Source organism: Anoplolepis gracilipes, chromosome 15, assembly GCF_047496725.1.
Source record: "Anoplolepis gracilipes chromosome 15, ASM4749672v1, whole genome shotgun sequence".
NCBI lineage: Eukaryota > Metazoa > Arthropoda > Insecta > Hymenoptera > Formicidae > Anoplolepis > Anoplolepis gracilipes.
Genome location: NC_132984.1, coordinates 35,001 through 58,582, shown reverse-complemented (window position 1 = coordinate 58,582; position 23,582 = coordinate 35,001). Strand labels below are relative to the sequence as shown.

Below are 23,582 nucleotides of genomic sequence, written 5' to 3'. Positions count from 1 at the left end.
CTTGTCGTATCTTCTTTTCCTCTGTATAATAATATATTAGGTATGTAATATTATTTTATTACCGTTTTTCTTTTTTTTTATGTGCGTGTGTGTGCGCGCGCGTGTATATACGTACTATATACGTACGTATAATGTAACGCTGACAACACACGAGCGACGAGCGTTTCTAGTTTCTACAGCCCACAGCGTGATATTAAACCCGTTACGATTTCAGGTCAATATATAATGCGCACGTATGTGCGCACGTACGTGTATTTGCTTTACTTTGAACCGCCAAATTCCACGGGTGGCTTTTTGGCTTATGGAATGCGCCAAAGCCGAGCATATTTGCCAAGCGGTTAATTATCATTTGCGGCTGCCCGTCCTCTCAAATCCCTTCATCAACTATCCTGCAGGATGAACGCAATGTCTGGCCAAAAAGAAGGATTACACAGAACAATTTGATTCTGATTTTTTTCAATGCGTCTTTTTTTATAGCCTTGTCGAAAGTCTTGTAATTCAAATGAAAACCATGCAGTGAATATAAAAAGGGGGGGAAGGGGGAGGGAGAAGACAACTCTTCTGGCGGTTTATTTTCTTCTCTTTATTTTTTTTTCCTATATTTATTAAGATTAAAATAGAAAACTGTTACGTATGTATGTACAAGTAATATTAATGAAACGATTTTATTTTTCATAATTGTGGCCAAACAAGAGGAGAGGTAATCGTCGATAAGAATTTAATAAAACCAAAGAAAGCAGACTTATATTAATTTAATATTAACGAAAAATCCGAAAAAGTTACTGTGTACTTTATTTACAAGTTATCTACAAGTATACATATATCACACTGCAAAGTTATTTCAATTCTTCTTGCTTTTTATACTATCTTTGTTTTTTACTATTTTGATTTTGTTTGAAAGAAAAATTAAAAAGTTCAATTTTTCTCTTTAAAACGAAAACTTGGGTATTGCGCCGCACCATTCCTGAAGATACACTAGAATGTCATTCAGCGGAGAATCTGGTGGTGCTTGTCTGGCCATGTTGGTCAACTTGGTCCAATCGTCGCGATCAGCCACGCGATTGGTTTCCTCGAATTTGATGACTGGGCCGCGTGCCGGATATCCCGTGATTACGCATTGTTGAAGAGGCGCACCAGAATTAGTCGGTGACGTCAACGAACCCACGTAGACACCTCTCTGATCGACCGGCAGACCTTGCTCGATCTTTTGATCCATAGATATTGCCAACACCCATTCTCTCGCCTCCTCGCGTTGATCCATCGCAACACCAAGACTGTCTGGAAGTGGAACTTCCAACGGAAAATCAGTGACGCGTAGGTCATCGACGTCGAGAACATTGCCATCACCCTCTTCCTCGATACACTCCTCCAGATCGAGGAAATGATTAAGAAAAACGAAAGCTTCGCTCAAAAGACCCGCGGAACGTGCCGCGACGCCGGCCTCGTAGTAACATCTGTCGGCGTGGAGTACGTCGGTGTGCCGTAAGAGGCTGACAGACACTTTGACGACGATATCGGAAAGCGTCGGGAACGAACGGCAGCCATGTTTCACCGCGGAAAAATGTGCAGCCTCTAAAAGCCGTTCGAATCTGTTGGAGGACGGCGATGAGCGGCAGAAACCGTGTAAAACGTCACGGAGCTGGGCCAGATATCTAGAATTCGTTTTATCAACAACAAGAAAGAGAAAATAATAGCATGAATGAGCCGAAGGGATGATATAACAGGAATGGATATACAATAATAAATCTTTCGCTCGAAATCTTTCATCTACAACAAAACGTAGAGAGAAAAGTCAGAAGGGAGGAGGTCAGAAGAATCTTCAGTGTGTTATATAGCAAATGCATATATTCGTGAAGATTCGTGAATTTGAATTTCGTTTAAAGAAAGGAAGAAAGGTCTGTAAAAAATATCGCCGAAATTTTATTCAGATTTTCTCGTCAGCCGCGAAATATCGTACCTGTAGTCCTGCCGCGGTGTATTGAGAACACTCTCCGCTAATTGCAGGTATAGATTGAAATTCTGCGAGATTGCGGGCGCGCCGTACTGTACGTAGAGCTGCAATGCTTGCGGCGCGGCGTCGCTCTTCAACAACTGCGCCGCGCGCCGCGCCACAAATCTATGCAGCATCTCCGGACCTTGCGAGCTTGCAGCGTCAAACACCTGGCTCCATTGGCCCTTGCGCGCCATCACCTCGAGGGCGGCGTTGTCGTCCACTTCTGCCAGCCGTTCCATTTCACCCTCATTCGCCATCGCATCCCGATATTTCTCTTCGAGATACGGCTCGAGATCGGGAGCGAGTTCGCGAACGATCCGACGTGCGCGATCCCACTCATTGACTGCCACCAGCGAACTTACCGCGTCTTTCAAACGATCCGCCTGAAGGAACACCTGCAATCGTACGAGCGAAAACGTTTAATCGTCTTAATTTTTAAGGATTTTTATTTCATCACTCTTCTTAATCACCCTTTACATTCATTCAGTCAGATTTTTTTTTTTCTTTTTTTATTAATATTCACAATTTATTCAAGATCATTCAACAGTATAAATAGACGAGCTGGATTCCCTCAGGTCAGGAGTTGAACTTGTCGATTTGTTGATTTCAACAGAGTATTATTGAGTCTCGTGGATAAATAAGTATGTATGATAAAAAAAAATACCTGAGCGGCAAGTGCGTGTTCGCCAATGGAGAACAAACGTGCACCTAGGTCCCCCCCGATTTCTGCTGCCGTTTCGGGATCCGCTTGATGCAATAGAATGTCAGCCGCACGAATGAGATATGTTCTGGGCGCTTGCGGGTTCAAGATCAAAGTGTCCAGGGCAGGTCGCACTTCCCCGAGGTCAAGCCACTTCCGAGCCTCCTCCAATGCATTTGCCCCGTCCAGTCCCGCACTCTTCTGACCCAACTCTCTACGAAGGGCCGCCTCCTGACTGGGCAAATACTCTCGGCACACTCGCAGCGCCTCGGACCACATCCCGGCTGTCTGAAATGAAATGAAATGAAATGATTCTCTTCCTTAAAATTAAATATCTATTCTTTTTAATCGTATCAGCGAGTACGGTATTCGTAATGGTATTTATAGCATTTATCTCACTGCAGTATTAATTATGACAAGTGAGTCACAAGTGAGAAATTATGTGAATCTTTTCTTTGTGAAATAATTTAATTTTTTTTTTTTTTTTTTTTTTTTTTTTTTTTTTTTTTTTTTTTACATCATTAGTTGTCTTTTTAATAGAATATAATAGAATCGAATTTTATCGCTCAACTAACAATAAGTATTTTAAAAAATACATAGTTAATCTGCAAGAACTTTTTGCTAAACGATTAAGAATGCATAAATTTCTAGAATAAATTAAACCTTATAATGTTCTATTATCATCTCCGGTTTGTGGGCTCTCAGAAGTAGAGCCTCTGCTGTAGCGTAATCTTGTCCCTCGGCAGCTTCGGCGGCTCGGGCGATCAAGACCTGTGCCACTGCTTCCTGACTGTGCGATCGCGCGACATCCTCCGCAGATTCCCAATCGCGGTTATGAATATACATTTGTACCGCCTCCATAACCTTGCCGGCCTGCACAAACTCCTTTTCGGCATCGGCGAAACGGCCCTCGTCTTCCAGTGCCATGGCATGGCGATAGTGAACCTCTTTTTTCTGATCTACCGTGCCGTATTTGACGATCTCTAGAGCCCACTCGAACAAACTCGCCTCGCACGCCAATTGCAGGCAGGGATCCAAATAGTTGAGTCGCATCAGGAGTCTCGCACCCAATTCCGGAGCCAATGTTCGGGCCCACATCAAGGCAACCTAAGAAAGAAAATGTTTATTCAGAAATAACAATAAGAATAAAAACAACTCTTTTCGTTGCTTTCCTAGCATAAATCGGCAACAGCACCTGCTGTGCCGCTTTTTCTCCCGAAGCCTTCTTGGCAACTCTTAACGCATCCTCCCACATATTGGCGGATCTATAAGCTGTAACCGCTCCGCGCCAATCACCAGCACCTATAGGACAAAATACGATTATACGAATTATACAAGCTAAATAAGTCCCGCGGACGTAACAATATTATCATACTTGTCGGGTCGATATCGATTATTTCGAATGCGCGCGACACAAATGTCCGGCTCATACATACATATACATATACATATACATACTATCACATTCGCATTTGCAAATGAAAATTCTCTTTTAATTAATAACAACTATTAATTATGAACACGAGCATAGAAACTACACGATATTAAAATTAATATTAATATTAATAATCTCGTTGAGCAAATATCGCGACCGCTCAGCCTGACAACTGATCTCCAAATCTCTAATGTCCGCCATCTCTAATGTTTATTAAAAGACTCGCGTATCACTCGCTCCGACGAGCTTATTTGCCGCAAGGAGCGGTACAGGAACACAGGGATGTAACAATATGTGTAAAACAATAAAAAAATATTTAAACGATTAGATGTATAACCGATATTTGATCGCAATGAATTTTATATGATAATGTAATCATAATTTGAGGTTTGCACTGAAAATGTTAAATTATTTATTTATTAAAAGACAAAAAAAATCTCATTTCTTTTTAATAGTTTAAAATTGTCAGTTGATTTGTATTAAAGATCTGATCTGACCTAGAAAGTGCTCTTCAGCTTCTCTAGGTTTGCCGACTGCATCCAACTCCCTCGCTAGATGCGCATGAGTGGTTTGAAGTAAATCTGGCCGGTGTTCTGTGACTAGTCTGATCATGTCGCCGCGGTGTCCCGCCTTGCGATACATTGCAATCGCCGCGTCGTGATCGCCGATGGCGACGTAGAGCGCTTCGGCGTGGCGAAGTTCGCCGGCTTGTTGCAGATTCTCGGCGTGTCTCATTAGCACTTGATTGGCTTCGTCGCTCTTCATATATTCTTGAGCCACTTGGTGCGCGCGCATCCAATCGCCCGAATGGACGTGAACATCCACGGCACGTTGCGCATTTCCGGCGCGAACGAAAAGGTTCTCCGCCAAGTTGCGTTCACCGACCGACGAAAAATAGTCAGCCAATTTTTCACATTGCTGACGAATCTCAGGGTCATCATCATCCTCGATTACCTTAAGAAGAAAATGGGGATATAATAGATCCAAAAGTCAATAGTCTAATGTCTAATCAAAGGATGTAAGAAATAGGTAAGTACTTGATAAATTTTTATATATTTTATATATATATATATATATATATATATATATATATATATATATAATAAATATTAATAAATTGGGACTTGGGTCTTGGGAAATTATTTGACATCTTCCTTATTATTGTAATATCTTTTTTTTTTTTTTTTTTTTTTTTTTTTTAAGATATGTATAGCAGAATGCAATTACCGCACCTGTATAATCTGAAGAGCTTTTCTCCATTGTCGTGCATTGATGGCGGCCTTTAACGCTAATACCGTCTCACCCGCTTCGATGAAATGATTAATGGCAGCGTCGTAATGACCGTTTGCTGCCAGATGCTTTCCCCAATCTCTCTCTAGTTGGACTACCAATGTGGGATCAACTTTGCGCGCTAGATCGAGAGCTCTGGCAAACACGCCAGCCTGAGCGTAACAATTGATCGCCTCCGAGCCGGCATCGGTTTTCTCCAGTAGTTCTCCAGCAAGTTCCATGAGATCACTAGCTTTAAGACCATTAATGACTTCCTCGACGATTCGCTCGTCCTCCAGCAATTCGTTGTCGGTAAGAATTAATCTAGCAGCTCGCCCAGGTCGACGTGCTTCCAGGTAAAGCTTCACAGCTCTATTGGGATTCGTGGTCTCTATGATAGACGCTGCGCGAGCTGCTTGGTCGCTATCTAGCAGCCAAGCCAAATGACGGTCTCGCAACTCCGACAGACCGCTCCAGTCGCGACTTTGAGCCAAATTTAAAGCGTCCTCCCAGTGCCAGTAGCGCTGATACATATCCAACGCCTTGTCCAACTCGTTCTGCTCTAGATAGATTGCCTCGGCAGTTTTTAGATCGCCATTTAATACCGCTAGTCGGGCCCAACAGTCTGGACTCGCCAGTGGATCATTGCCCGTCTCTTCAGCATACTTCTCGCCGACCTTAAAGCGTGATAAAAGAGAATATGATAATGTGATGTTGCATCTTAAAAAAGAATATTTAGAAAGAAAGTAATAAGAACCTAACCTCGGTAATCTCTTTCAAAAATCTCGCGCAAGCAACGTCGCCCATAGCGGCGTAACACCTGGCAGCTATCATAATCTTCCTCTCGCTCATCGCGTTTCTGGCCACGTTCTCCCACATAGTCTCTATCTGCGGACTGTCGCCCATGTTTTCCAGAAACAGGACGACTCTACCAAAGTCATTATCATGCAGCGCAGTGCCAAATTCAATCAGCCCTTCATCCAGCAGATACGGCATCTTGGCGCCATGCTCTTCCACTATTACGGACGTTCGGCCATCTTCGCGAACAATGTCCATCACGTCGCCCTTGATTGGTGTTAGCGTGACCGCTTCCGGCGCGTCTACATTATACCAAACAGCCAAGGTTTGACCTGTCTGAGCGATAACGACATCACTACCGGGTACCCAAGATGCAAAAGATGCCCCAGTCACCAGCAGAACTCTAGAGTGTGTGTGTGTGTGTGTGTGTGTATGTGCGTATAAATGAAAAAATTAAGATTATATATAATTAAAAAGAATCCATCTCCAAGCTCGTTATAATAAGAAATTTATCTAGAAATTAAATCTTCAAATATTAGATTGATGCAAAAAAAAATGCATATATCTCTTGTATTATCCTGTTTTTTTTTTTTCTTTTAAGTAGAGATAATTATTCTAATTCTTTGCAAAAATTCGTTGCAACTGTTTCACTTGAATTAATTTGTATATTCGATATAAGAACTATGTTTTTCATAACAGATGCTAATGTTATGTTAAAACATAATGTTTCATTTGCAAATGTTTACCTGCCACCTGTGTCATTGCTTAGCCAGAGGCGACCTCGCTTGTCGCGTGACAGTAACCGATGACCTGCCTCGCTCAATTCCAACCAGTCGATTCGAACATCATGAACGATTACGCTGATGGTCGCGCCGGTTAGCAAATCGATCACACGGACGGTTCTCGGATCCAATAGATAAGCCAGCTTTTTATTATCGATCCCACCGTTTGAAGCAGGTCGTTCGTTCACGCGTACACTGACCACGTGCGGATTTACCGCTTCCGTTCGTACGGAACCGAGCGCCTCGTTCTGACCGTATTCGACAATCGTGAGCTCGCCGGAATAGAATATCAAGCAAACGCCTGGATATTCAAAGAAAAACTTCTCGCCGTTGCCAGATCGATCTTCCCATGGTATCTCGCTGATCAAGCCTAGCTCAATGTCACCGATCAGCAAAGTGCGCGCCGTACGTGCTACAACGTTATTGTCTCTACGTCCTAAAACGCGCACGTCCTCGATCTCCAGGCCAGTCTGCGATCTGACAACAATGGAACGCTGCGAGGAATCATTCAGAGATCGAATCACTACCTGGCTGGGACCTACGTAGGCCACCTCGTGACTTCCACGGACTACTGTGCGTCTAAAGATAAAGACAGAAAGAAATTTTGTGCCGATATACATAAGTAAAACGTGATCTCCTGTGTGTGCGCAGAGTTTAAGTAGCTTACTATTTCTAACTGTCTAACAAACTAAAAACTCCGGATTAAGTCTGTCAAATCAAAACTTAATTCACTATAATGGCAAAAATTATGCTGCAAAACATAAAAGTATAAGATTTGTGCGTTAATTTTCGCGTTCTCAGAATAATTTTGTATCGAATTTTTTTTTTTTTTTTTTTTTTTTTTTTTTTTTTTTTAATATTAGAAAGATGCCAAAGATTCAAGTTTCATTTAAAGCGAACGATATTGATGAGAGAAAAAAATAAAGAAAGTTAAAAATTAACAATTTCAGCTATTTCAAGATTCAGTAGTCACCTTAAGATAGTTTCGAATTGTTCGACACCACCACACAATCCTCCGACCGCTAGCTTGGAACCATCTCGTTTCCAGGCAAGCGCTGTGATTGTATAGAAATTGGGCAGGATACGTACATTAGTCTCCTCCCAGACGCTTCGTCGCGGTGACCAATCAAGAACGCGCACCTTATCCCAAGAGCCCACGGCGACGCTCTGACCGCTCGGGCTGCAACAGGCTACGGTAATCTCTCTCTCCTGAGGATCCCGACTGTAGTCAAAAGTCTTGACCGGCTTGCCGTACGAATCGTAAACGGTCAACCGCTTGTCGCAACCCGCCGCCAGGATGTGCGATTGCGGCCACGCTAGAGCGTAAGCAGGCACGCCGTGAACGCAAACGCGTCCCGACGGCTCCGCGCTGCCATTTTCGGTAATATAGTACCGGATGATACTTCCATCGGCGTGGCTCGATATAAAGCCGTTGCCGCGGACGCTGGAAATCGAAGAAAACTTTACTGAAATTTTAATTAATATCATAATTATTATACATTATTATTGAGTCATCATTATTATACGGTTGCGTAACCGATATCTGAAAACATAATTGATGAATTTTTTAATTTACTTGCTAGCTAGAGCTATTGTCATGGCATCAGAAGTATACAGGGTCTGGGCCTTCTGCGACTTGACCAGAGCCGCGCGGACCTTTCCATCTGCCAATCCTATGACAATTGGATCTTCCGCGAGCCATATCAAGCAGGTTACCGCGGAACTCTGTCGAAATTTGTTGCAAATCACTTTTTTGTCGCCCCTGAAATATAATATTAATAAATCAAATTTCTTTCATTCTCTCTCTCTCTCTCTCTCTCTCTCTCTCTCTCTCTCTCTCTCTCTCTCTCTCTCTCTCTCTCTCTCTCTCTCTCTCTTTTCTCAAATTGAATGTCGATAGTTACCAATCCTCTCCTATTTTATATACATATACAATGCAGTCGGTTTGACCAACTGCAATCTTTGTGGATTCTGGGGAGAAGGCTATTCCCTTTATCATATAGCTTTTTTTGCCAAACTAAAAATTTAAAAAAAATGCTGCTTTTATTATTAGTATTTTAGTACATTAATTTTATAAAACATATAAATTAAGAAATTCTAAAGTGGTATATGAACACTTATATACACACCATACTCATTAGATTACAAATACATATATTAATAACATTATATTAAATCTTACATTAATTCAATAAATACCTTAAGATCAACAGGTTTAGTAGAAAACTTGTCACGTTTAACGCCGTTCTCGTCAAAGAGATAAATGGAACGATCCGAAGACGCTACAGCTAATTTTAAGTTGTTTGGTGACCATGCTATGTCAACTACTTTATTTTCAAGTTCCTAAGATATATAATATAGAGTTTATGTTAATTAATCCGTTATAAAATGTATTCTAATATTATTTCAAAAGGGACTCAAAATTGGTGACATAAAAATGAATTCTTTTCGAATAGCTTGTGTTGTCTGAATATATATATGTATATATATTTATTAGAATATATACACATACACAGACACACACACACACACACACACACACGTGTATATATATATTAAAAAAATATGTAGTTATCAATTTTCTGCAAAATCTGGAAATTTTATTTCGCTTAAAGCTAACAATTTTGTATTCTGCTCACCTGTGCTGGCATAACTGTACCAAGATACTTGAGTAACATGTTGATTTAATTACAATATTACTTTTCTTTAATAAAAAGATATTCTAATATTATATTTATTACAAGGACGTATTAGTTTATAACGCATTAATATAAAGCAAATGTCAATTGCGCGCTATATGTTTACATACTAATCGCTTAGCAACAACTCCCTACTCTAATAATTTTATATTTAGGCTGTGTTCCAAACTCACTCCAAATTCACTGCCAGTACTGCCAGCATGTAATAACACGTAAGGAAATCCACCAATCACAGTCGACTATTCCCCTCTACAAGAGTTACTTATTACGGAGATCCGTGTGTGAAGGCCTTTATTGGGTCATCTACAATGGCCGTAGAACGTAAGGTCGCGAGCAAATTGACCAATGACAGTCAAGCATTTTCGAAAATGTACAATATAGTAGTATTACATATATGCATAAGCCATACTTAGGGTGCGTTCCGTTTCACGCATGGATCGCATGGAAAGCTCGGAGGTCGTTCCGTTTCACTCGATACGCGATTCATGCGCGCATGAGAACGATCTCCCACCATAATGCTTTTTCCCACCACTCAGCGCATGAGAACGCATGAACTGCCTCAGCTCCCGAGGTGAGGCAGCCCATGCGTGGTCCATGCGCGTAGCGCGTATACGTTTCATGTGTTTTATGCGCGAAACGGAACGCAGCCATGCGCTCATGCAATGCGCTTCCGTCCATGCAGTTTTATGCGTGAAACGGAACGCACTTTTATATACTATACTCGCTCCCATGAATTATTTCAGTTTATTTTCATTCGTGTTTATTATATTTATGACTACATTGAATGGCTTTTCCTCATGCACAACTTGACTTTGCGAATCTTTAAACGGTGTGCAAATTATTTTAATATTGTTTAAAACACGTCATGCTACTTTTCATGTGAATTCTCAGGTTAATGAAACATAACCTGCATATAAATTTAAATTTGACATTTAACACATGTAAATATTGATTGAGTATAATGTAACGTAATACAAATAATTATAGTATATAATAATGTAATAAGTAAGGCAAATAATTATAGATAGATTTTTTGACATTTTTGCAAATACATGATTATTATTGTGTATAAACAATATATCGTAATTTTTATATGATGATATTACTATCACGAATAATATTTTTATGTCGCAGATAATAAATATAATTATGTTATCAAAATAAATGGAAATATAATTATGATGTATCAATCTAATAATGCAATAATGTTATATATATATATATATATATATATATTTTTTTTTTTTTTTTTTTTATATTGCATACATTTTTATTGCTTTGACAGTTTCTATTTATTCATGCATATGTGTTTTAGGTTTTATGAACCAAAGTTATTAGACGCTGCAGTCAAAGTAAAGATCCATTGTACAAACTCATTGCTTGTCAGACACAAAGTACAAATAGCAATGCTAAACGATAAAAAGTTGAGGGAGTTGGATATTTCTATGCAACAGGAAATGAGCTCGCTTTCTTGGTTGCGTACTGTAGCTCCTGCCTTCCCAGTAAATGGCTCCAAAGTAAAGTAATTATATATACGTGTAATCAAAAATGAATATATTACTTCAATAAGAATGCTTTTACCAACAGATTACTATAATTTACAAACCACAAATGTTTTACACTACTTTGTTGGAAAAGTGCAAGCACGCCAAGAAGAGAATTACATTTGCCTCATTGTACTTGGGTACTGGTCCTTTAGAAACTGAGTTGGTAAGTATAATAAAGGGAGATAAGTTTTATAATTGCAAAACTTGTCAAGTTAATCAATTGGAACGATAAAATCTGTTTCACAATAAACTATAAAGATTACAGAAAAAAGATTAAAATTGAGAAAAGAAAGAGAGAGCGACAGAGACAGATTATCAATTTTCTAGCTTTCAAACTCGATCTTGGAAAACGAAGTCTCATTTCTCGGCGCAGGTAAACGTTATAGACCAAGCAATGAATAGGAGTCATGGCAACATACAAGTACGGATTCTTCTGGATTACATGAGAGGTTCACGAGGCAAGCAGAATTCCCGGAAGATGTTGGAGCCATTGCTCAAAGGCAAATATGGCGATCGCTGCAAAATCTTCCTTTATCACACACCAAAACTACGCGGCGTCATGAAGGCGACAATTCCCGACCGCTTCAACGAGCTCATCGGCTTGCAGCACATGAAATTATATATAATCGATGACGATTTAATCATTAGTGGGTAGGTTCCTTTACGGCTGATATTTTTATATGGGTTTCATTGCGATGCAGGATTTATTAAAATTTATCTTATTTGATTCAAGGAAAAAGGGAAAATGTACTTTTTAACGATTTTATCCTAACAATTTTATATATACAGTTGGACCTCTTATCCTACGACTCTTATGCTACGAAACCTCTTATCTTACGACGAAAAATCCTCTCATGCTACGACCGCGAAAGGGGAATTATACCCCCACTCTCAAATTTTTGTCGTAGGATCAGAGGTTTAAGGGGAAGATTCTGGACCGAAAATGTTGTAGAATAAGAGGTCCGACTGTAAAATGATAACAAAGATCGATTGATGTTATATTAGAAATTGTCAGAAATGGCAACAAAATTTTGTTAGTATTTTAGAAATATATATATATATATATATATATATATATATATATGATTAATTTAAAAAAAATGTATATATTTTGTAGGGCAAACCTTAGCAATGATTATTTCACAAATCGGCAGGACCGATACTTCGTCATTGAAGATTGTGAAGAACTTTGTGACTTTTATAATAGTTTGATTGAAACAGTGATGGAATTTAGCTTTCTGTTACAATCAGATGGTAATACGGATTTGAATTCTGCTGTGGATTGCCATCCTTACAAAGGATCTAGAAAGATGTTTATCCAAGAAGCTGCGCTCAAAATACAAACGCTATTCCAGGATGAAATGAAAAAGCGCGTTAATCTCGATAAAGGAGGTAATGTCAATTCTCTCACAAGTTTTATTCACAAAAAGAAAAATGGTGAAAAAATATTTTACCAATAAAGTTTCCAAAATATAGAATAATATTTCCTTGTAAAGTTATATATATTATATTTATTATTACATTATATATATTTTTCTTTACTTTAATTGCCTTACCGTTTATATTATTATTCACTGTAATTGTGCTCCTTTCTTTCTTTAGTTATTGCGATATTTTGTTATATTTGTAAACTTATTGACTTAGCAATAAACCTTTTATTTTATTTATTTTATTATTTTTTTATGCTTAATTATGTTTTTATATCAGGCTCTATTACGCCTTACGTTTTTACCTTATATTAATTATATATATTATTTAATGTTGCAGATGCAGACACATGGATATTTCCAATGGTGCAAATGGGCCAGCTAAATGTCTATCACGACAGCGAGATAACATTGAAACTTATACAATCGGCTCCAGTAGGAGCTACGCTTAAATTAGCGACCGGTTATTTCAATCTGACCTTTGATTACATTCAAGCCTTGCTTAGAGATTGCCAAGCAACGTGTCATCTTTTGACAGCGCATCCCACTGCAAACGGCTTTTTCAGTATGTTATTATTATAATTTTTTTGTTCCATCATTATTATAAATTATTTCAAACTTTGAATTATACATTTCTATAAAGGAGGATAAATAGGACTTGTATAAAAGACACAGTATCTTACAGTATTGTACAGTCTCTTTTTAATAGGATTTCAAAGAGAAATCATAAATAGTTGTAATAACTGTTGCAATTATTTATAGTATTTTCTTATCTCTTCAAGATGCTAAAGGAATTGCTGGAGGAATTCCGGCGGCGTACACCAAGATAGAAGAATCTTTCTATGATTTATGCGAAAAGATGGATCAGCAAAGCAGAATAACATTATGGGAATTTATCAAGCCAGGATGGACTTACCATGCCAAAGGTCTCTGGTATACATTGCCGGATCAACGAAAGCCCTCGTTAACCCTCATAGGCTCGTCAAATTTTGGTAAAGAAAAGTTTTTATTATTTTAGGTTCTATATCTAATCTCACTATCAAATACCGAAATATCGCGCGCGATAATAAATCAATATTAGTAATTAGGAGAAAAATTGCAATAAATGATTCTCCACAATATTTCAATGTTCAATTTATAGAATCAAGTATATATTGAAAAATAAAGAATATGGTATATACAGGTTATAGATCAGTTAACAGGGACCTTGAAACGCAGATAGCTGTGGTGACAAGGAATGGGAAGTTGCAGAACGCGCTGCACGAGGAACAGGCGCAATTATTTTCTTGTGCTAAGCCTGCAACAAGAAGGACTTTCTTGCAACAAGACAGAGTACCGCCAGCCTGGGTGTGCGCAATTGTACTTTTCTTTCGTTATTATTTTTGAAATGAAAATGCTTGGCTTTCGTAGACGAAAGACAAACTCCTCATGCATTTTAAACTTATTTAACTTTAGCTGTAATATTGTTAAACAATAAGTAAAAAAATCTCACATTAATATGCTTTTTATGAAGCTCAATTGAATTAGATTTTATTTATACAAAATTGCCCACATAGACTTTTATCCTTTTTCATTTTTATCGTCCTCTGAAAATTTTTTCCCTATTCGATTAAAGTCGGAAAATTCGTTCAGATTTTGCCAATAAGCTTAAAGTGAATTTTACAATCGTCATTCATAATTCCTCTACAATTCTTAGACATGACATTTTGTAGCGTATTAAAAAAAAAAAAAAACATCGATCGAATGCAGTATTAATTTAATTTACAAATGGGACATTTAAAAGTGCACTTTTTTCCGCTATCTTATGTACTGTTATTACCTAGGAAGGTTATTACTAGGAAAAAAATTGTATAATATACCGAGATGATGCTGTAAATAACTAAACGTCCAATAACACGCTAGAAGTGATGAAGCTACCATGAAAATAATTTAAGATTATCGAAAAAAATAAAAATTTGAATTCAATATTCATAATTTCGCACTTTTTTGTTCTTGCTGAGAGTGAGAGAGAGAGAAAGAGAGAGAGGGGGAGGGGGGGAGAGAGAGAGAGAGAGAGAGATATTAAAAAAGAAAGTTTGTAATCACTTAAGCATGTAATCCACTTTTAAACCTACCTGCCGGTAGGACACTATTCCATGTCTAAAGTTTGATAATAATCAGTGGAGTTCATAATAGCAAAATCATTGGCGTCAATAAATTCCAGAGTCATCAGTCATCGTTGTTAGGCCAGCTAGGACGATGAACTGACTCGAGGGTGATCAAAATAACAAATTATTTTTCATGATAGCTTGATCACTTCTACATATATTTACAGCTTAATATTTAATTTTTGCAAAAAGATCCAAACAAACTTTCTGACCAAAGTAGTATATCGGTTTTTTTTTTTTTTTTCTTTTTTTTTTTTTTTTTTATGAAACAAGAGATTGTTTTATATGTATAAAAGCTCCAGTAAATTTCTCTATTTATAGAGAATGTAATAAAACTGTTGAAGAAATTAAAGCGATCTAACAATCTCTGATAGATGATTCTCTGACAAATAATTTTATTTTAAATGATATCTTAGAACTCTTTACTATATAAATTTTGTATGTGCAAAATTAAAAAATTAATCGTTATTTCCCAAGGGATAAATTAGCATTGTATTTTGTAAGTTAATAACAGACAGAGTAAGCTGTAAATTCGGTGGTGCGATTATTTTCTCGCGGGCTATCCTATAAGGGATATGATAGAATTTAATATTATTTCGATGCCGTCGCTTTCGCCGTAGCGATGTATACGTTTTAATCTGGATACAGTAGTAATAGTATAAGAATAATTGTCTGTTGCAACCACTCATGGTTTCACAGATCAAGATAATTGCAACGATTCAATTATCGATTACAATTTTCGATTGATGATGGTGACAACGACGATTAATATTGCGACACTTTATAGATGAAACTGACCGCTGTTTTGTAGAGATTTCCAAAATCGGCAATCAGCTCGCGGTAATTAACAGTTATTCGGCAAAATTTTATTTATCGTCAATCACAAACGTTTCTTCCTTGACAAAAAATTCCACGACTTCCTCTTCTACGTTCTTCGAATCGGAATCTAGCTCGTCAGTATCGATATCTGAAAGCGTACAACACACGCGACGATTAATCTCAAATAACCATACATAGAATAGCATTATTTTCAGTGTAATAATATGCAATTAATTCAAAGGCGTCTACAATCATTTATAAGATATTGGAAGGGGCACTATACACTTACTGCAACGTAATTCAAGACGACGTTTCTTCTGATTGTTCCATTCTTCGATACGTTTCGTACGATACTCTTCGAACGCCTTCATCAACAAGCAACGCTTCTCAATTAATTCCTATAAAATTGATCAATCGTTGAAATATATCTATAAATCACTGCATCCCGAAATCTGTTGAAACTTTCGATGAAAAGTTTGTTTCTACGTATGGACGCACACACGCACAAACTATAACTACAATTATTTTTTGTTAAAAATGTTTGAAATTGTTTAACATCTATTCTTTGATCTAATTTATTGTTTGGAAAATGAGTAATATATTATAATTTAAAAGTTGAGAATAGAGACGAGCGTGTTGAGAGAAGAGAGAGAGGATTACAAAGAAAGTAAATCAAGAAAAATCAATAAAATAAAATTAAATGTACCTTTGAAGCGCGTGTCAATCGCATGCGATCTTTGCTTTCGAACTGCGCCGAATACTTCTTCAGGTTCTTTTTGATCTCCTTGATCTGTTCCGCAGTGAGCAGGGTTGGTGGCCGCGGTCGCCATAACAGTTGGTTGAACGCATTCAGATTAACTCTCTTTAAAATACGGCCCTGGAACGTCCATATCCAATAACCATTGTCAACGCTGGTCTTCCAACTGGAAACTGCTGTGACGACGTATCTGTAACGAAAGTAATCAGAACGAGAATTAGTAAAGTCAATTTCTAAATTTATGTATATTTCCAATTTATTAATTTTTCTTATATTATACTATGTAGACTGTTCCGATGCTATCTTTTGAACCTACCTGCCGGTAGGATCCCATTCCACGTCGGAAGTTTGATAATGGTCAGTGGAATTCATAATAGTAAAATCATTGGTGTCAATGAATTCCAGAGCACCAGCCATCGTTGTTAGTCCAGCTAGGACGATGAACTGACCCGAGGGTGACCAAAACAAATGATTACAAGCTTTCTTTTCTAATCTCTCTAGCAGGAGGAACAAAAAAGTGCAAAATTATGAATTTATTATATTATGGAACTTATTTATATTATTGAATTCAAACTGATGAAACAAAGACTGACAAGTTTTTACAATTTTTAATAATTGAATAAAAAGAGTAATAATGGAAAATTCTATTATACATTCTATTATACATATATTCTCCACTTACTGAGAAGAGCCGGCTGATGACCGTATCGCACTTCATAAAAGCTGACATTCACGCTTGGTATTTCTCCATGGATGATGGCAAATTTGCTGCCGACCGGCTCCCACGCAAAAGCATGAATCGGCTCTTTTATTTCCACGCTGTCTACGGGAATCTGTTTCTCTCTCATATGGAAGATTTCAAAATTGTACGACATACCCTGTAACGCGAAATGCGGCGAGTTTTAATAATAGTTGATCATCAAAAGCTGCTTCTCAAGATATAAAATTCGAAACTCTCGTTTCGAAATATATATATATATATATATATATATATATATATATATATATGTATAAATTGAAACTATCTCACTTGTGGTTAGCTCACGTGCGAGAATAGCTATGCTAAGACTCAACTCACCGTGTACTTTTGTTCCGTTTTTTCCTTGCGCTTGGCAAAGCGATCGACTTTTACGCACAGATAATCGCCAGACTTTTGCCAAAAGATTTTGCAGTCGGCCACGTTAAACAGATTCTTATTTCGTATTTCATTACGGCTGAAAGTCCGGAAATTATTTCATGAAAAATCAGTCTCGTTTAAATCAATAATTAATTTAGTCAGAAATTTATTATTAAAAACTCACTTGGGGATTTCGAGCAAAGTTACCCTAGCTGGAACGTCCTTGTCCTCTGGCACCCAGTAAGCGAGAATGTTGTCTGTTGGAGACCAACTAAAATCTCTGATTCCTGGTATCTTGATGCTCTTCTTATCCAGTAGACCAAATGACTAAAAATAGGACAATATATAACAATATAATAGCGATAATTGAGCGACTAGTTGTAAAACAATAAGAGCATCAAAAGCATCAGTATTAAAAGCTGTGTTAAATACATCCGAGTTTTCTGAGAGCAAAAGACTGTTTATTAACATTATTATAAGAAATACTCACTGGAGTCTCGTAGACGCTAAGGACATCTTCTCCCATGCGCGCTAGATATTTATCGTCATGCGACCAGCGGAAGATCGGCCAGACGGAAGACCCGTCAGGAAAGAAGGACCGTTTCTCTTGACCTGACAAAATATCCCAGATCACTAGACGCTTCTGGTCTTGTCCAAGATCGGTACGCGGGGTATAGGTGACCAAATAACGCTCGCCGGGTGAAAAATCAATGCATTCGACGCCTCGCTGGCTGAATCTGGCCTGCTGGGTAAATTGTGGTCCGCCCCATAATGCGACTCCTAGCTTGTGGAACGTTGCTAGATATGTGCCCAGCTGCGACCATTTTACGTAAGTTTCTGTCCAGCGCTGGAAAAACCAGAAATAGATAACTTGGATCTTGCTTATTATCTTCTAATAGATTTAACCATCCATAACCTTAAAATATTAAAGTTGTTATATTTGTTTTAAGATCTTGGACTAATATTATAATTATATATAATATATATATATATATATATATATATATTACATAAATAGCTAATCAAAATTGTGACAATTTTAGAAATAAGATAAGAATAAAGATAAAAAAAAAAAAAAAAAAAAAAAAAGTTTATATCAACTTTATCCGAGGGGTTGGTCGCTGAGGTAATTTTTGTACAAGGGCTAGGTAATTCAGCGGCAATCCCAGCAAAATTTTGGCTAATCCAAGGTTATTTTTGGTAAATCTAAATAATCTTTAGCGTTAAAATAATTTAAAGTAAAATTTCTTTTTAATTTAAGATACTATTAGGTAATCTTAAGTAATCCGAGGTATAATTTAAGGGTAATCCGCATCAAAGGGTAATTTTTGTACATTATAACTGTTAGTGACCAACGACCCTCGACTCTATCGTTAATTATTTATTATTTTATATTTTTTAACTCTAATTATTACTACTTTATATCTATATATTATTTTCCTTTTTCTCTTAAAAATAAAACCTACTCACATTGCGTTCTTCTAGTAAAGTAGGCTCTGGTGCAGAGTTCTGCCATATTTGCACCGATACACCCGCTCCATTGCCACAGAGAACGCAAAACTGATCGTAAGCATCTGGTTCAAGCAGATGGTAGTGTAAGTCGCTGGCAGATTTGAAAGGCTGAGCTTTCGGCGGCTCCCAGTTTTCGGGGATATCCTCATACTTTTTGAAGTCCGTGAAGAGATTGACTTTGAATGTATGAGATTTGTCGATTTTATAATTGTTGGTGGATTTGACAGCCGTTAGAGCATTCAGATGATTGTTGTATTCTAGAAAAATGTACCTAGCAAGGAAGAAGAAATGATTCTCATAAAATATTTTTCAAAAAAATAGCTTCTTTACAATTTTTTCTTCCCTATTTTGACCAGTTTGAACTAACCCTTTAGTTTTGCCGTCACTATCATTCATTGGATAATGCTGATTGACAATTGTACCAAATTTCCCCAACACCTTATTAATAACAGACTGAAGCTTCTCCAATTTATCAGGTTCCACTCGAGGCACATTATCCACGACAATTACAGATTCTACTCCGTCTGTTTCCGATGGTTTCTGCTTCAAGATATCACCAAGCAACTCTACAAGTTTATCAGAAAAGTTTCATTTTATCGCATATACAATATTAGGGAAGCAAGTTCTTTGCTTCCCTAATATAATGTAAGAATAAAAAAAAATATTTAAAATAATTTGTAGAAATATTGCAGACATTTTTTTATTTAAGCCTAATAATATTTTTGAGAATAATATTTGAGCAATTTTGCTAAACCATTATGTATTTATAGTACATATACACTACGTAGTCCTTTAAATTGTAGAAACTTAGAATCAATATAGTAATTAATTATTTTGTCGATCTATTCCTTAGCAAAATTATTTGATTCTATAATTGAATACACACTTTGTATAGAAAAAGTATTTTTATTCTAATATAGAGAAAGACTTTACTATATTTTAATATTTTTAATTACATACTCCTCATGTACCTGTTTATAATATAATGTATCTTTTGACACACACACACACACACACACACACACACACACACACACACACACACACACACACACACACACACACATATATAACATTTAATACACTTATTTTATATAAGAGTTAAAGTTTGCTTCTCCAAGAGAGAGGATGATGGTAAACTTAAAAAGGATGTAGCCTATGAGTGGAATTTATTTGTTTCATATTTTTTAATTAAAATTATCACTATAACATCAAAACAAACACATTTGCGTATAAAATAAAATAAGAAATGTTTAAATAAAAAATTTTTTTTTTTAACAAAAAATTAGATTACATCTCTATCCTGCTAGATGGATTATTCATTATGCAATATTTTTTTTTTTTCTTATAAGAGTGCCTTCAAATCAACAAAAGTTATTTAGCATATTTATCTCTAGATATATTTAACTTTAATTTATTTTAAATTACTTATGCTATCTCCAAAATTTTTATAGGTTAGGTTACATCGGCGATTAGCGTACGCAAAAATGAGCGATGTTGTCCACGTTATTTAATGTTTGGAAGACTTTGAAAATCAGTCGTGACTCATTAGAAGAGATTGCGAACAATTTGCGGAGATTAAATAACAAATGCCACATTCGAAATCCAAGATTCGCCATGCTTGCAGCGTAATGCGGACAAGTGCGGAGTGCAGACGTGTCACCGCGCTGAATATTTTGACGAGGAAAAAAATGATGGAATAACTCACCTTCATCGGTAATATCATCTACGAAGCCTTCAGGATCGCTGAAGTTGGGTTCCTCATCGTCGTTCATCGGATCGTCGTTACCTTTAGCGGTTTCTTCGTTTTGTGCCGCTTTCTCTGCCTGAGTTTTCTTCGCCATCTTGGAAACCTCTGGATCTACCCTCTCACCACTCAGCTCTCAGCTTTGAACCCTGTACCCTGTACCCTGTACCCTGTACCCCATACCCCATACCCCATATTGGGTCATCTACAATGGCCGTAGAACGTAAGGTCTCAAGCAAATTGACCAATGACAGTCAAGCATTTTCGAAAATGCTTGACTGTCATTGGTCAATTTGCTTGAGACCTTACGTTCTACGGCCATTGTAGATGACCCATAAAGGCCGGTCTATAATGGCAGTAAGCGGTACAGAGTAAGGAGTAAGAAGTAAGAAGTAAGGAGTATGAAATGGGATTTGCCCATTTCGTTACTCTCGGCTTTTAATTCGTCAGTTGTTACTTCTTACTCCTTACTCTGTATCGTTTACTGCCATTGTAGACTGGCCTTAAGGCCGGGTCTACAACAGGTGTAGTAAGCCTTAAGCTGTAAGAAATGAACTAATTACAATTGACTTTAAAGAAGAATAATGAATATGATTGGTTCATTTTTTACGACTTAAGGCTTACTACAGCTATTGTAGACCCGGTCTAAGATCTCGTTTAACCAATAATAAAATAGCCGCGTAGCATTATTTTATTGGTTGAACGAGATCTTAAGACGAGCTTGAATATAAGAACGGACTATGAATACCGGCCTATAATGCTGAAGCACTTTTGAAGCTGATATATTAACGTCAGCCATTGGTTATTTTCGTCATTCAATTTTGGCGCTCATAAGCAGCCATTTTGAGCATTCACTTTTTTGCTAGTGTATATATATATATATATATATATTTCCATCAGCTTCGTTTCGTTATTCGTTAGCCATATATGTACTACTTATACGCTTCCTCTTGTTTCTTTTTACTCTTTGTATTTCTGTGAGGTTACAAACGTTCTCTGTGATGTAATGTATGTGTACGATTGTGTCAACTGTGTATAACGAGCAACAATAAGCGCTTCGTCGTCGTCGATATGAGATTTTACGTTTCTCGCGTTCTTATACGTTCTCAAATTTCAAGTGCATAGGAATGACACGAAAGTGTTTTTTACATTTCTTGACATTCTAATAATTTTTCGTTCTACATAAGACACACATATATCTTTCTATTCTATTTATTATTTATATATTGAACCGTCGTTATGTCAGCGCTACACGTGACGGAAACTAAGGGGAAGATTAAAGAGAAGCAGCATAAAAGGTCTTTTATATATATATATATATTTTTTATAATTTCTCTCTCTCTCTCTCTCTCTCTCTCCCCCCCTCCCCCCTCTTCTTACTTTTTTCCATCTCCCTCTCACCACTTTAATATCTTAAGTGTATTGTATATACGCTATGTTTAACATTTACATACATTAATGATGATTATTTTAACATTTTTTGCACGTATATATAATTAATTCTCTAATTTTATAATATGATAAACTCTTCTGTGGAAAATTATATCATATTTATGATAAATAGAGTTTACAAAATCAGTAATATAAATGTTCTTAATTTTAAATTTTTACATTTTTGCAATCTCAAAAAGAGGTGTTCATTTAAATGGATAATTTGTTTATAAAATTAATATCTATCAATTAATAATAAAAATCTTAAATTTGTACAACACTCATAGATATATTTGTTATTATTTCAAGTATAGAAGAAATAACACTGTATAAACTTATAAAAATAATAAAAATAAACTATGACTTTTAGCAACACAGAAAAGATCTGTGCTACTACTACGACAAAGGCAGAAATCTTGTCAGAAACGGACAAAAATATAGATTTGGAGAACTCTCAGAGTAGAAAGCAAAAATTGTTATCCGATTGCGAACATGTATCCAAAGTAGGCAAGCACGAAATTGACGAAGAGGCTGTATCTGCTGTGAGTTTCTTGAATATATGTTTAAACTATGAATGATAAAAATGCTAATATTTTTTTCTATCGCAGAGCACAAGCGTCGCCTCAGATTTGACAACATCTGGAAGTAACGAAAAGAGCGACGATAAATCTAATATAGGCAAAAATGTTGACAATACAGCTTTGGTAGCTGATCATTACAATATGCTGGAAGAGAAAGGACTATCTTACAGAAATCAAAGTCGCATTGTATATATGAGAAATTTTAACAACTGGATTAAAAGTATGCTTATACGTAAGTATTAATTTTGAATTGTTTTAATTGAATAATACAAATCACAGTTATTGTTACATAATTACAACAATTACAAATATTAAAATTAAAAATCGTTTCTGATCTCTTTTAAATGTCTCAAAAAATACTAAATAAGTTGTTATTGGCTTTTGTTTAAATTATATATTAAATTATATCAGCTCTATCGGTTAAATTTCCAATCTTTTGTATTTCATCGACTAATACTACGTGCTAACGTTATGCTTGTAATGTTGTGCTGTAAGCGTATAAATTTCTCGCTATATTATTTATTATAGATGAATATGTAGTTAAGCTGAAACAAGGTAAGAGTTTTGGTGCTTCGCTAAGAGTGTTGGACATGTGCTGTGGAAAGGGAGGAGATCTTCTCAAGTGGAAAAAGGCTAATATCTCGCATCTTATCTGCGCGGATATAGCGCAAGTGTCATTGGAACAATGTCAGCAACGGTACAACGACATGGTGAATAGGAAAAGTTCTAAAGATAGAGGTTTTGCTCCTATTTTTACTGCAGAGTTTATAACGGCTGATTGTACAAAGGTAGAAGATATATATTTTCATCTTAAATCACAC

At 36.7% G+C, this 23,582-nt stretch overlaps 4 protein-coding genes across 10 annotated transcripts in view; 2 read left to right on the top strand and 2 right to left on the bottom strand.

Moving 5' to 3' along the window:
- Positions 1-570: 570 nt before the first annotated feature.
- Positions 571-9,816, bottom strand: Oseg2 (intraflagellar transport protein Oseg2). 3 transcript variants are annotated; one of them, XM_072907479.1, is made up of 14 exons: positions 9,617-9,816; positions 9,177-9,320; positions 8,882-8,994; positions 8,554-8,739; positions 7,951-8,421; positions 6,942-7,556; positions 6,160-6,550; positions 5,361-6,074; positions 4,626-5,082; positions 3,889-3,995; positions 3,357-3,800; positions 2,658-2,981; positions 1,958-2,388; positions 571-1,652 (listed from the first exon to the last, which is right to left on the bottom strand). In XM_072907479.1, the coding sequence occupies exons 1-14, from the start codon at positions 9,653-9,655 to the stop codon at positions 929-931; spliced, it is 5,160 nt and encodes a 1,719-aa protein (XP_072763580.1). In that variant the 5' UTR covers positions 9,656-9,816; the 3' UTR covers positions 571-928. The 3 variants fall into 3 exon arrangements, with proteins under 3 accessions (XP_072763580.1, XP_072763579.1, XP_072763581.1); XM_072907478.1 differs by having other exon boundaries at positions 572-1,652; positions 6,160-6,598; XM_072907480.1 differs by lacking the exon at positions 9,617-9,816 and having other exon boundaries at positions 572-1,652; positions 6,160-6,598; positions 8,882-9,014; positions 9,177-9,297.
- A 507-nt stretch (positions 9,817-10,323) lies between these two features.
- Positions 10,324-14,703, top strand: Pgs1 (Phosphatidylglycerophosphate synthase 1). Of its 5 annotated transcripts, none has more exons than XM_072906991.1 (8): positions 10,324-10,505; positions 10,992-11,193; positions 11,264-11,386; positions 11,597-11,874; positions 12,341-12,615; positions 12,991-13,215; positions 13,433-13,642; positions 13,869-14,703. In XM_072906991.1, the coding sequence occupies exons 1-8, from the start codon at positions 10,339-10,341 to the stop codon at positions 13,943-13,945; spliced, it is 1,557 nt and encodes a 518-aa protein (XP_072763092.1). In that variant the 5' UTR covers positions 10,324-10,338; the 3' UTR covers positions 13,946-14,703. The 5 variants fall into 5 exon arrangements, with proteins under 5 accessions (XP_072763092.1, XP_072763091.1, XP_072763090.1 ...); XM_072906990.1 differs by having other exon boundaries at positions 10,325-10,505; positions 10,992-11,178; positions 13,834-14,703; XM_072906989.1 differs by having other exon boundaries at positions 10,327-10,505; positions 13,834-14,703.
- On the bottom strand, positions 14,390-20,882 carry Eif3b (eukaryotic translation initiation factor 3 subunit B). Its single transcript, XM_072906994.1, has 11 exons — positions 20,711-20,882; positions 19,370-19,568; positions 18,961-19,273; positions 17,981-18,337; positions 17,675-17,817; positions 17,452-17,587; positions 17,056-17,251; positions 16,690-16,870; positions 16,323-16,563; positions 15,906-16,014; positions 14,390-15,764 (listed from the first exon to the last, which is right to left on the bottom strand). Exons 1-11 carry the CDS (start codon positions 20,844-20,846, stop codon positions 15,664-15,666), a joined length of 2,112 nt encoding a protein of 703 aa, XP_072763095.1. The 5' UTR covers positions 20,847-20,882; the 3' UTR covers positions 14,390-15,663.
- Positions 20,883-21,635: 753 nt separating this feature from the next.
- The window catches only part of Rnmt (RNA guanine-7 methyltransferase), a 3,631-nt gene continuing 1,684 nt past the window's right edge, over positions 21,636-23,582 (top strand). The window contains exons 1-4 of the mRNA XM_072907302.1: positions 21,636-22,047; positions 22,551-22,722; positions 22,789-22,993; positions 23,290-23,549. Coding sequence (XP_072763403.1) covers positions 21,989-22,047; positions 22,551-22,722; positions 22,789-22,993; positions 23,290-23,549 — 696 coding nt within the window. The 5' untranslated portion in view covers positions 21,636-21,988. The remainder of the gene's footprint in view (positions 22,048-22,550; positions 22,723-22,788; positions 22,994-23,289; positions 23,550-23,582) is intronic.